Source organism: Orcinus orca, chromosome 7 (genome assembly GCF_937001465.1).
Source record: "Orcinus orca chromosome 7, mOrcOrc1.1, whole genome shotgun sequence".
In the NCBI taxonomy this organism is placed as follows: domain Eukaryota; kingdom Metazoa; phylum Chordata; class Mammalia; order Artiodactyla; family Delphinidae; genus Orcinus; species Orcinus orca.
In genome coordinates this window covers 39508107-39521682 of record NC_064565.1, presented here as the reverse complement: position 1 = coordinate 39521682, position 13576 = coordinate 39508107, and the positions used below count along the sequence as shown (strand labels likewise).

Here is a 13576-nt window from a genome sequence, read left to right as displayed (position 1 = left end):
CTATTTATTCACATTTATTGAGTGCTTCCTATGTGTTGGGCACTTCCCTCAACAAAGGGGGTCAGGAGACTGCCTGGCAAAGGAAGAGCTTGTTCAAAGGATGAGGGATGGGGCTTCCCTGGTGGCGCAGTGGTTGAGGGTCTGCCTGCCGATGCAGGGGACACGGGTTCGTGCCCCGGTCCGGGAAGTATCCCACATGCCGCGGAGCGGCTGGGCCCGTGAGCCATGGCCGCTGAGCCTGCGCGTCCGGAGCCTGTGCTCCGCAACGGGAGAGGCCACAACAGTGAGAGGCCCGCGTACCGCAAAAAAAAAAAAAAAAAAGGATGGGGGATGCAGGTAAGCCATGGGTGCAAGTTCAGGCTTTATATTAAGAGCAACAGGACACCAGGGAAGGGTCAGAGGCCTGGGGTTGGACACGAGGTAGAACTTGATTTTGGAATCCTCCTTTGGAATACAGCACAGTGGTCAGCCTAGAGCAGGCTGGAGATGAGCTCCTCAGTAGATGGATGTGGCCATAATTCTTAACTAGGATTAACGACAGCGACAGTGAAGACGGAGAAGAGCAGAACCAGAGAAGCCCCTGGCAGGTCGAATGGACAGGCCTTGGGGACAGACTGGACGCAGGAGGTAAAGAAGGGAGAGGATTCTGACTTGGGCAGCAGGGTGGACTGAGGGAAAATGGCAAGAGGAGCAGATATGGGGTGGGGGCAGTCTTCTAGACGTTTCTCTCCCCTCCCCGCCCCCGCCCAATTATGCCATTGTTTTCAGTAGACCTAGAAATGCTTTAATCGAGCAGAATTAAACATCATGAGTCCAGCCAACCAGAGAGTGATTTAGGCTGAGAGTCAGACACCTGCAAAGTGGTCAGTTACTCACCTTGGGCTCGGAGCTTGGCCAGCTCTTCACTGAGCGAGTCTTGGGACTCTTCCAGCTGCCTCCTCTTCTGCTCCATGTTCTGCATGTAGTCTGTCAGGGATTTGATCTTGGCTTCATGCTTTAAACAAGCGAACAGATAAAAGGGAGCAGTGAATGACTAGCAAGTGGCCATCCTGGCTCGCCCGGGACTGTCTGATGGGACAACGCAAGAGAGGAGGAGTTCTTGAGTCCTTTTTCTGACTCCCAGCACCCAAATGGTGCATATTCTGCCCTTTGTTTGGGATCTGTCCTTTTTCTTCCATGTGCTTCTCTGCTTCGTTCCCCACAGACCCACTCATGGCCGTGCCCTCACTGTCCTCTTAAGTGAGATACCGAAGCCCAAGCTGCTTTTCCTCCTTACAGAAAACAGAGTGTGCTGGAGAGAAAGGGACTGGGAAAACGTCCAGGCTGAGGGCTTCGTTCTTTGAAACTGCACCTCTGGATTTCTTCTTTGGAACTCAAATATGATGTCTTTTCTTTTTCTGTCTCTCAAACACACCGATTCCTGTCTCGGGGACGTTGCATTTACATTTTCCTCTCCCTAGGAAGCTCTCCCCAGCACCCTCCCAGCCATGGTCCTGGCTGGATCCTTATCACTCAGGCCCCGACATCTTCTTATAGCACCTAACTTCTGCTTGATTTATCTATTTTTTTTCCTACTTGTTAGCTCCATGAAAATAGAGAGTTAATAAATAATAATGGTGTGAATGAATGAACGAGAGCTCGTGACTGACTAGGGACAGTAGTCACTTCTAGGCAGATGGAAATATGCAAACACTCCCCGTTCCAGATCTACAGGGTTCATATTTAGGCAGGAACACTCTGGAGACTGAGCTCTAATCTAACAAAATAACCTCTGGGAAATGGAACCCTGTTGGAGCAGTTGTTTTATAAGCATAGCTTTTGGTGACAAGGATGAGTGTAAACAAAGGAGATAACAGCATTTTAGCTGGAAATATTTTGCCAGATTCCTTAGATCATGTCAGAAAATAAAGAGGCAAGATTTCTCTTACTTTTGAACCCCAGGCAATTATGGCTGAATCTTTGGCTTTATGTAAATTGTAGCAGAGTACAAAATAGCACCTAATGGAAAACTGTATTTGTTGCTAATGCAGAAAGCACTGTCTAACTAAAACCGCCCTAATATTCTTGACTCTGATCTCATATACCCTGAGTGAGTGTCACTCTAAGATCTGGGCAACTGTCCTGGGCCCTACACTTTAGAACACCCCACTTGGGCGGTCCTCTGGCTGCATCCCACTCCACTGAGCTAAGTTCATATGCCAAGGGAGCGTGCCCACCTGGAGCCCACATCCTCTTCTAGACCACAGTGAGTCTGGGAAACTAGAAACTCCTTACTCCAATGGCCCTAAGGCCACTCCCAGGACCAGCAGTGTAGCTCCCATCATCCATTTACATAGATTACAGCTGACCCAGTTACACACTTCCATCAGTTCACAGAACGTGCAGAAGGGACTTGGACATGGAGGCTGGTACATCCAGATGGAAGGAGAGACACTGGGCTGCAGGCCGCAGGGCCTCTGTCTGTGCTCTTGCCTTGGCCTCCAAATATTAGGGGCCTCCGGAAACACATGCTCTCAGTGTAACGGGTGATCTGGAAATCAGACTTGAGGTGTACCATGTCCTAATGTTTAGTGTTTTTCCTCTCAACTTTCACAAATTATAAAAATGTCAAACAGTAAAGCAAATACAGAAAAAGTAGTATAAATTTCACCCATTAACCGCTTTAATTTATTAACCATGTCCCCCTATATTCCTGGTCTTATCTATATGAATGCATATTTTGCCAAGTTGCAAGGCATAGCATAGATCTGTAACTCAGCATTTTCATTTTTACTTAACTGTATATAATTATACTTTCCAAATGACTGGTTTTTATCAGTTTTTTGTAAGAGCTGCATAAATCCTTCCATGTCACTTTATGTTATTAGTCTCTCAATAGATAGTTGCGTATTTTATTTAATTAAAATGAAAGTAATACTGCACTAAACATCTTCCATATAAATGCTAATATTTTTAATCAGGGAATGATAATACCATATGAAATGAAAAATTTTCATTTTCATTATCAATGAAAAATGCTATAAGTGAAATTACTGGACCAAAGTATACTTACATTTTTATGGTTTTTGATTCCCAAGGTCCTTTCCAAATGGACTGACCAAATTATACTTTTCTCAATAAATTTCACTATCACACACCAGCACTGAATAATCTCTTAAATATTAATACATCTTTGCTTATTATGTTATTTATAAAATGGAAGCTTGATGTTTTAATTTGCATCCCTTAGATGATTATGGTAGGAGACAAGGAGATGGTTCTATGATGACACATCCCTATGTTTAAAAGCGTACAGGATGAAGTATGCTTTTGTCTGTTTCTCAGCACTGTCTGATGCGCCATTCCATACTGGTCTCTGTTTACCCCAAATGACTTCAGCTGTTTTAATACCTGGGCTAAGGCAGTGAGGAGCACACACTGGACCACTCACAGAAGCCTCAAGCCCAAACACCAAGCTCAGGTATCAGTGGCAGGTCAGAAACGAGGCTGCTATTTTCTGAAACCACCTTACTAAAATGAAAATACCCTTCTAATGGAAGAAGAGTAGCCTTACTCAGTGAGGGGATGACATATGCCCCAGGAGCTTGAAGATTCCTTCAAGGCTTTGAGTTCACACACAGTTTGGTTTGAGTCCCAGCTCCGCCTTTCACTGGCTATATGAGTTTGGACAGTATATTTAACCTTTCAAGTCTCATTTCCCTTATTTAAAAAAGCAGGAACAATAATAAAACCTGCAGGCTTCCCTGGTGGCGCAGTGGTTGGGAGTCCGCCTGCCGATGAAGGGGGCACGGGTTTGTGCCCTGGTCTGGGGGGATCCCGCGTGCCGCGGAGCGGCTGGGCCCGTGAGCCATGGCTGCTGAGCCTGCGCGTCCGGAGCCTGTGCTCCACAACGGGAGAGGCCACAACAGTGAGAGGCCCGCGTACAGCAAAAAAAAAAATTAAAAAAAAATAAAAAAATAAAACCTGCCCATCAGGAATTTTTTAAAGATCAAGTGAGAGGGGCTTCCCTGGTGGCGCAGTGGTTGAGAGTCCGCCTGCCGATGCAGGGGACACGGGTTCGTGCCCCGGTCCGGGAGGATCCCACATGCCACGGAGCGGCTGGGCCCGTGAGCCATGGCCGCTGAGCCTGCGCGTCCGGAGCCTGTGCTCCGCAACGGGAGAGGCCACAACAGTGAGAGGCCCGCGTACCGCAAAACAAAACAAAAAAAAAAGATCAAGTGAGAGAATGCACGTAAAGTGCTTTACATAGTATATGGTGCGTTGTAAGCACTCAGTAAAAGGTTAACTGCTACTACTATTAATAATAGTAGTAGTGATGGTAGTTTCTGTTGTCCCATATTAAATTGGACCTGTGGTAGAGATTAAAAGACGAAAGAATGTTGCCTTAGCTGATAGGGGTTTTAGATGCCACCCAGTCTTGTCCATTCATTACATATCTCTATCTATCCTACCTACCTACCTACTTAGCTAGATAAAGATATATAGACACATCCTTTAAACAGGGACTGAAGGTAATCCATGTAATTCACACAACTAAACCTAGCCTTAAGAAATAAGCCTGGGCTGTCATTGCCTAGGAGGCCATGGACAAGTCTTACGTAAAGCAAAGTCCATCAACTATCCCTGTTATGCACCATCGGGCCCCAGTAAGAGCACGGAGGAAGCAGATTTTCCAGAGCACAAGGGTGTGAAATGAGGAAGAAAGGCGTGGCCTACCTGGGAGATGAGCAGCTGGCACGCTGCCAGCTCCCGCTCACTGGCGTTCATCTTCCTGTTGGAGTCCATCTGGGCGCTCTCGAGCTGTTTACTGCGGTTCACCAGAGATTTAACCTCCGACTTCATCTTGCTGATGTACAGCCGGGCCATGGTGAATTCCTCCTCGATGACTCCATTCACATCTGCCAACTGAGCACAGGAGGGAACACACTCAACTATGCCAACAATTTCCAGAGGTTCATGGGGGCCCTGAAACCTGTCCATGGGAACTCAAGATGTCTGTGGATTTCTGATTAAGAAACCCTAATTGGAGGACCACAAGCTGAGAATTTTTCTCTAAAAAGTACTATACGTTCAACCCCAAGTTCTCTGAAACCTCGGGTAAAACTTTCAATTAAAAACCTCTACTGGGGGCTTCCCTGGTGGTGCAGTTGTTAAGAATCCGCCTGTCAATGCAGGGGACACAGGTTCGAGCCCTCGTCCAGGAAGATCCCAAAAGCCACGCAGCAACTAAGCCCGTGCGCCACAACTACTGAGCCTGCGCTCTAGAGCCCATGAGCCACAACTACTGAAGCCCACGCGCCTAGAGCCCGTGCTCCGCAACAAAGAGAAGCCTCCGCGATGAGAAGCCCACGCACCACAACCAAGAGTAGCCCCCCGTTCGCCACAACTAGAAAAAGCCCGCGCGCAGCAACGAAGACCCAATGCAGCCAAAAATAAATAAATAAATTTATTAAAAAGAAAAAAAAAACCTCTACTAACATAATCTTCAATTAACCAGGTTTTTCATTACAACTGATTTTTAGGATAAAAGAGATGATAGAAGAAAAAGACACTGAAATTTTTAAAAGAGATAACTCTGAAGAGGTGTTCCATTCAATGTCTTACACCTTACATTTCTGGAACAGCAGCAAAGCCCAGTGTTCCTAAGGTGACTCTGAGTCCCCATAAGAAGTCAAATCAAAATTTCAATTATGTTCTCTATAAGCTGCTATCCAGAGAGGCAAGCAGTCTAATAGCTTGAATATGTTTCCATAAGCAAGGGTTGAAATAAAAAGGATTTTCTATGTAGTCTTCGATTAAATAAAAAATCTAATGACTAAGAATGTGCTATTACCAAAAGTACCTCTGGATGAAAATTTTCCTGCATAACTTCTCAGTATTACCCATCTGTTTCCCTGCCTCTACCCAACTGTCCCTTCCAATCACACAGGAATCTAGATCACCTAAGAATAACAATGTAAATCCACCTTTAGAAGAAAAGATTCTGACAACCAGCATTCCTGTACCATCTCATGTTTGTTGTCTAATTTTCAGAGTTCTACTGGAAACAAACACTGCAGCAAGCTACTTGGGATAAAAACCCATTTGCTGAGAAGCAGAGATGGTCTTGAAGGGCAACTGACCACAGGAGCAAAGCAACTGTGTGAATATTTTGTTTAACCACCAGAGGGCATCCTAGCACCTCAGGAGAAAACAAGAGCCCTGTCCAGTACCCAGCCCGTGAACAGAGGCTTCAGTTGGTTCTAAGACAATGATTCCAACTATGGTTTTTTGATGTTCCACAGTTCGCTGCCCACTTTTGTCATTATTACCGTCATTAACTCATCGTATGACTATTTTTTCAGTAAACATTTAAGAGCTAGGAATATGAAATCGTGTATCAACCGGAAAGTTGGTAGCAGATAGGAAATACGCTAGACAGTGCTGAGTACCTGTAATTTGGTGTCAACCTTCCCCTAAAAATTCCACAACAGTATTTGTTAAATGACTCCAGTGTCCATCAACACAATGCAGAATCTATGTTAACAGCAAGAAAATCCACAAGCATCAACATCTGACTCCATCTTACTTTGGTGGAGGTTCTCGCTAATCAGTTAGTTACATTTCTGACTGCCAACGATTTGCCTAGCAACACCACTCCTCATTACATTCCTTTTATAATCCAATACTATGGAGGTAACGGGTGAGAAAATCCCTCCATCTTTAAGTTCAGTTTTGTCCTTCTGCCTTTGTGACTGGTCCAACGTGGAACAGAGATGAGAAGCTCATCTTTAGCCTGACCAGGTGTGCCTGCTTATTGTCTTTCTGTATAAAGGTAAGGGGACATCCATCTCTTTCATGTGGAATTCACAACCTACACCATCTCCTGGTGGGAAAACATTGCTGAGCCAAGAGGTAGAGCATCATGAGCAGGGAACAAACACCTCCTCCTCTAAGGCTCTCCTTAGATGAGGACTCTTTGTATGCTATGCCCAGGTGCCATGTGAATCGGGCAAGAGTGAAAAAAATGTACAATAATGGGCTCCCTCCAAAGTGAGAGCTGGATATTTCTTCCCCCAAACCAGAACCATAACTTCTGAAGCCTACACTTGTCCTAGGAGGTCTAAAGGGAGATTTTGAATCCACACCTGATGGAAAAAAACAATACTCCAAACAAATGGTTTTAACTGTCAGGTTTCCTACCACTTATGAGTTCATATATTTAGTCATGTTTAGTTCAGAGTTTTCAGTAATTCCAGTAGATACTGTTATTTCGAAAAGAAGAATCAGAGTTTGCTGCTGTGCTATTATTTCACAACTCTCCCCTGGGTCTGACAATGACTCCACTGTACGTACTGGACTGTGCGACCCAGTATGCACGACTAATCCAGCAGAAGAGGCTGCCTCTCCTTCCATCTTGCCTGTATGGAAGGAGTCAGCCCCCATGCCCACCCCGTGACGCTAGAGCACGGAGCAGCTGAGCAAGGTGCCATTTCTAGGTCAAGTAAAAGGTAAGTGAGGTGACTGTTCACATTCTAAGACCTAAAAGTCATAATGGGACTTTAAAAAATCCTTTAAAAAAAAAGTGCTCAGAATCGTCAGGTTTATTTATAAGTGCAGTACAGAGCTAAGGTAGGACACAGTTGCTTCCAAGAGCTTGAGGGGCAAGAGGGGACTGAAGAAGCAAGCTGTCCTGGGGGTGGGGACCCCAGTCACCCTTCTGGCTGGGGACTGGACCTCAGACCCCAGCCCCAGCAGACCCCAGGCTGTGTTGAAGAAGTCGGTGGAAAGGGAGCTGTCGGTGATGAAGACTGACTTCAGACCCAGGATCTGGAGCAGTTTTATCTGCATCTCTGGTCCACCCATCAGGTCTCTGATGGAGCCGGGGCCCAGGGTCTGTGTCACCTGCTTGAACTTCTTCACCTCCACCTCAGCCAGACCTGAGGTCGAAAGAAAATTAGGCAGCTAATCCAATCCATCTCGTTCACTCTACCTCAACCTGCTATTCTGCCTGTGGCTAGGAATCTGGAAATCTTCGTTTTAAAGAAAGACCGGTGACATCGGAACATGAAAGGAAGGGGAGGCTCGCTAATAAACCTGAATAAAGTCAACACTAGGCTCATCTTGTCATCAGCTGCTCTCATCTTGTTTTGTTGACTTAAAGGATTGCCTGGGCTCTGAAAATGTTTCCAGATGTGATTGAGCTGGAGAAATATGGGTTCTTCTGTTTCCTTGCTGTTTAGGCCCGTCATATCCTGGAACTGAGGACTGAGGGAGACTCCAACACCTATCTTTCCCTCTCACCCCAGAGCACTATTAGGAGGGACCTTGTGGGGACCGAACAACATGTTAGGAATAAAAATACAAGATCACCGAAAAAGATTTCCTTGATCTCGTTTTTTAGATCAAAAGAATTATATCAATTGAATACTCATAATCAGTAAGAAAAGTATCTGTACCCACAATGAAAGATCTAAGAAATATACACATAACTCATGCAATTCCTGAGCTGACAACCTTCAAGATAATCTGGACTCATCTTGCCTTTTTTTTTTTTTTAATTTTATTTATTTATTTGTTTGTTTTTATTTTTGGCTGCGTTGGGTCTTCGTTGTTGTGCACGGGCTACTCTTCGTTGTGGTACGCAGGCTTCTCATTGTCGTGGCTTCTCTTGTTGCAGAGCATGGGCTCTAGGCACGCAGGCTTCAGTAGTTGTGGCACGTGGGCTCAGTAGTTGTGGCTTGCGGGCTCTTGAGCACAGGCTCAGAAGTTGTGGCACACGGACTTAGTTGCTCCGCGACATGTGGTATCTTCTCGGACTAGGGCTCGAACCCGTGTCCCTTGCATTGGCAGGCAGATTCTTAACCACTGCACCACCAGGGAAGCCCCTCATCTTGTCATTTTACAAATTAGGAAAGTGAAACCGAGAGAAGTAAAGTAACTTGCCCAAAGTCACATAATTCCTCCCCTTTAGCTCTCATTGCCCTAATGATTAAATCATAATTGTAAGAAAAAAAACCAGAACAATTAAGAATATGATGCTATATAAGTGAAAGTTATCAATGAACTTAGTTACCAATGAAATTAACTAGGGCATCCAATTTCTGGAATCCAAAAATAACTTAAAAACATTGAAAGTATTTAAAAATAATCTCAATCATACTTCATATCCCAAGGTAAGGACTCTTTTTTTTTTTAAATTCCAAAGCACCCGGACACTCCTTGATTTCATTAGCATTTTTCATCAGCTCTATTTTAGAACTTAGCATAAAAATATCTTCCTTTATCATTATCAGCAGCAGGCGCCAACTTCCCATAAATCAACTGTACCTTCACATTGAGAGGGCCATTTAATCACCCCAATCTCAGAAGTTTATAGCTCAACACCAATATATGCTTCTAAAAATAAATCCTCAAATACAAAATCACTAAACTGGAAAGGATTAATCTTACAGTACCTAAGAATTCTACACTAAAATTAGATTCATTTGCAAAGATTCATGAAATATTCAGTTACAATACAGGTTCCATGAAAGAATGACTGGGTTTACAAGAAGCCATATACTCTAAACCTAGATCTGTTATACCATCGAAGGAGGACTTTCAATGTTTCCCAGAAATGTCAATAAACGAAAGTAATTTGGGGAGGCTTCTCTAGTATTTAACAAACTCAACTCAAAACCTGAGTGTTCCCACAGAGCAGACTGACGTAGAATTTGGCCTTTTAAAGGCTGAAGGGCTAAACTCTAAGAATTTGATTTTAGGGACCTGTGACGAAGCTGAATACTATAACACTATTCCCTGGCTGGATAAAATCCACACACGTTTAATCAATGGATACTCCCCAGAAGGCGCTGAGTGCATATAAAGCTATGGTAATCAAAACAGTGTGGTACAGCATAAAGATTAGATCACTGAAATAGACTAGAGAGACCAGAAATAGCCCTACACACTTCTGGAGGTGGCAGACATGCTCATTATCTTATTGTGGGGATGGTTTCATGAGTGTATACATATGTCAAAACTTCTCAAACTGTATACTTTAAATATGTGCAGCTTACTTTCCGTCAATTATACCTCAATCAAGCTATTTTGTTCAATGTCACTTTCTTATTTTCCAACGTCCTCTATATTGTGGCAAATTGTTAATTGTTCTCAGATGATAACATCGTTTATTCTCTTTTCTCTCTATTCCTGACTCATAGACAACGTTACACCACCCTCTTTCTCCCCATCTCCCTTACATCCTTGCTACACCAAGCTGCACCACCCAAGGGGTTAATCATGGTTAGTTTAAGCCCATTATAGTAATACTATTTCTCTTTGCTTTCCCAGCTTCCCTTGAAGTTTGAGGTGACCGTGTGACCCAATTCCGGCCTTTATAATGTATAAGGGGATGTCTATTGGGGATTTCTAGGATTATAGTTCCCTCCTGGATGAAAGCTGGCTGCCTTTGCAGCCCATCCTGCCTTGGATGTGGTTGTGTGGGGATGGGATGATTGGTGCTATAGAAGCTATCTTGCTACCTTGAGATAAAAATCTATAGATGTGAAAAGGCAATAGGCTGAGGAAAGCAGAAACAAAATAAAGGAAAGGCCTGGATGCCCGACATTGTTGAGATACTGCAACAAACCAAATTTTGCTTCTAAACTTCAAGAAGCGTAAGAATGACCTGGGGAATCTTGTTAAAATGAAAATTCTAATTCAGTAGGTCTGAGGTGGGCCTGAGAGTCTATAGCTCAAACAAGTTCCCAGGTGAATACAGATCACAACCTGAAATAACAAGATTCTAGACTTCTCATATTGTGAATAATTAAATGTGGCTTTATTTTTTTAAGCCACTGTTAGAATCCTATTACTTCCAGCTGAAAGCTCTCCTAATTCATACTGATTGGTTGGCGATTTTCACTCTGTTGGATTCTCATAGAAAAGGAGAAACGTTTCTGAGGGTACAACTTTTGCTTAACGTATCCAGTCCCAAACCTCTGTGACACTGGTATGCAACTTTGAGGAATAAGCCAACTTACATAAAGCCAACCAAGATTCGAGGACATCTCCTATAATTGAAAGGTAAATGTTTCTCTCCTCCTTAACCAATCATTTACTTAGTCACTCAATGAGCCCTTCGCTCGTTCATTCAAATATTATCAAGCGCGTAGCAGATGCAAAACACTGTGCTAAGCACTGGATACTCAGGAGAATAAAACACAGCCTCTGCTTGCTTAGAATCATGCCATTATACGAGCAGGTAGAGAGGATACAAGAAAGGCTAGCTTACAGTCTTCACATCATTGGTGCCAATAATTCCTCCTATCTCCCCCAGATCCTTCAGCAGCAAATTCAGGATCTCGGTAGCCCTCTTTTTCTGGTGATTGCTAAGCTCTTGCAGCTGGCTCAGCTCTCTTTGTGTGGTTGTCAGTGTAGTCTGCAAAACACATTTTAACAACAAATGAAAAGGGTCACTCATCAATTTCACACACATGGCATTGCAAAGAATAACAACAGAATGTAGGATAGCGTTCTTTTATCATTTCATGTGATTTCAACACAAGAGCCCTTTTCATCCAGACTATAGTATAGCACTGCATTCTCTGATAAGAAAAGGAATTTGTCTTGGCCTGATATGTCATTTGTCTGCATATCAGACAACAACTTCCAGGTCAGTTATTAAATAAGTTATTAAAAATAAGTTATTAAAAATAAATAAAGCCCAAAAGGAATCCTTACGTTTATTATGTGTAATCATATCGTCCTACCTACCAAATGTTCTGTTTCAGTCCACATTCTCCAGGGTCTAAACATACCTGCAAGCATCCCCACCTCCACTTCCAAACAAAACCTGCTCCCTGGGACCACTTCCAAATTCCCATCTGGCTTCAAAACAGATGGGTCTGGGAGGCCCAAAGGGACATTAGTGAGTCTCGAAAACAACCTAGAAAAAGTCTTTTAATCTTCACGGTGAAGCTGAATTGAACACTTCACCTCGTTTCAAAATTGGTCTGGTTCAACTGGAGACGGCTTCTTAATATATAGCAGACGCTCCATTTTACTGCCAAACACGAACCAATCCACCTTTCCCACCCTTCATGTATGTTACCCAAATGTATATATTTTTAATTAACAAACTCTCAACACCGACAGAACAGCCATCTTTTGGTGTCTTGGTACTAACTCAGCCAACAAAGAAAATAATTTCCCTAAATTATGGAGTTGTAGAGGTTAATGCAAAGACATTCATGTAATTCTTCCATATGCAGCTATTTTTACTAGAGCATTTTTACTAGAGGACTTTTAATGATACGACTAAAAATAGCACTCTAAACCAGTCTAGCAGTACTTTGGTTTGACAGAAAATAAAACCTGTATCATGGAAAACATTTCATTGTTTTGGGAAGCAACTAGTACCAAGGACTAGTTAAAGAATCTGACAGAAAACCATGAGCAGAGAAAATCTAAGTCTCCTCCTTTCCTACGTGACTTCTGCTTTGTTTCTCTGGTTCTTGTTTTTATTTTGGCATTGCCGCTGCTTCTTTCATTTTGTTTTTAAAATCCACAGAAGCAGTAGTTCCCATCTTGGGAAACATTAAAAAGTCTTCCTTCGTGCAGCTGAATGTATGGAGTAAGGAGCATTTTCTATCAGCTCCACGGTCAGCAGATCAGAGCTTTCCTGCACCATCTGCTACTTCCCCTTGCCTGGGAGGACTGGCTGTTTTCCACAAAGCAGGCTGGGCACAATCCCATGACACCAGGCCACCAGGCCAAAGTGCCAAGGGCAGCCAGTTACAGCCACTCGGCTTCCCACCACCCATCTTCCAAGTAGAAAAAGACAAAATGGACACATCCCACCACCAGCCACCTCACCAAATGTTCACTGGCCCTCTGCCACTAGCTCACTGAGCAGAACCTGCAGCATCTTTCGCTGGGAGAATCTGAAAATTAGGCAATGTGAAGACTGAAACACTGGCTGAAAAGGACAACAGACAAACCAGGACAGCTTGGTCCTAGGCGAGGATAAGAAGCTCTGGGGAAGGAACGGACTGCATTCAGGAGGGTGTAAACAAGGAGAGTGAAATCCAGACCTTCCACAGGTCAGCCGCTCTCCCCTGTTAATATAATATTTTGAGACTTATTTGCTAAGATTGTAGCATATGCACAGGTCCGTGCTAAGTGCTTCATGTAAACTGTCACTAATTCTCACGCCCTGAAAGGAACATGTTATTATCGCCATTTTTACAGATGAGGAAATGAATACTCAAGTTTAAATGTCTCGACTAAGGCCTAATAGTTGTAAAGTCAAAGTTTTAGCTAGGGTTTTTCTGGCTCCAAAGTCTGTGCTCTCTTGACTATCCTACAAGGCGTCCCTGCTGGTGTTACAAATCCCCTAGATATAAAACAGTTCTGACATGCAGTTCCGGGGGGAATGGACAAGTCACTTACACAAAGTATTTCAATAATTGGAGGATTTCAAAGAATGCATCTATGCCTAACACTGAAAAACCACTCAGCCAACTGCCTTGCTACATACAGTGTCTGTCAGCAAACATTAATATAAGTACACGATTGGCTGCTGAGGAAGTCCTGCCCCCTACACACAAAT

The 13576-nt window shown here is 43.6% G+C and overlaps 1 protein-coding gene across 2 annotated transcripts in view; it reads right to left on the bottom strand.

The window, feature by feature from the left end:
- Positions 1 to 13576, bottom strand: part of KIF5C (kinesin family member 5C) — a 170807-nt gene that overhangs the window by 37363 nt on the left and 119868 nt on the right. For both annotated transcript variants that reach the window (XM_004268242.3, XM_033425322.2), the window contains exons 15-17: positions 11258 to 11404; positions 4717 to 4905; positions 877 to 994 (exon numbers count right to left, since the gene is read on the bottom strand). In XM_004268242.3, coding sequence (XP_004268290.1) covers positions 877 to 994; positions 4717 to 4905; positions 11258 to 11404 — 454 coding nt within the window. The remainder of the gene's footprint in view (positions 1 to 876; positions 995 to 4716; positions 4906 to 11257; positions 11405 to 13576) is intronic.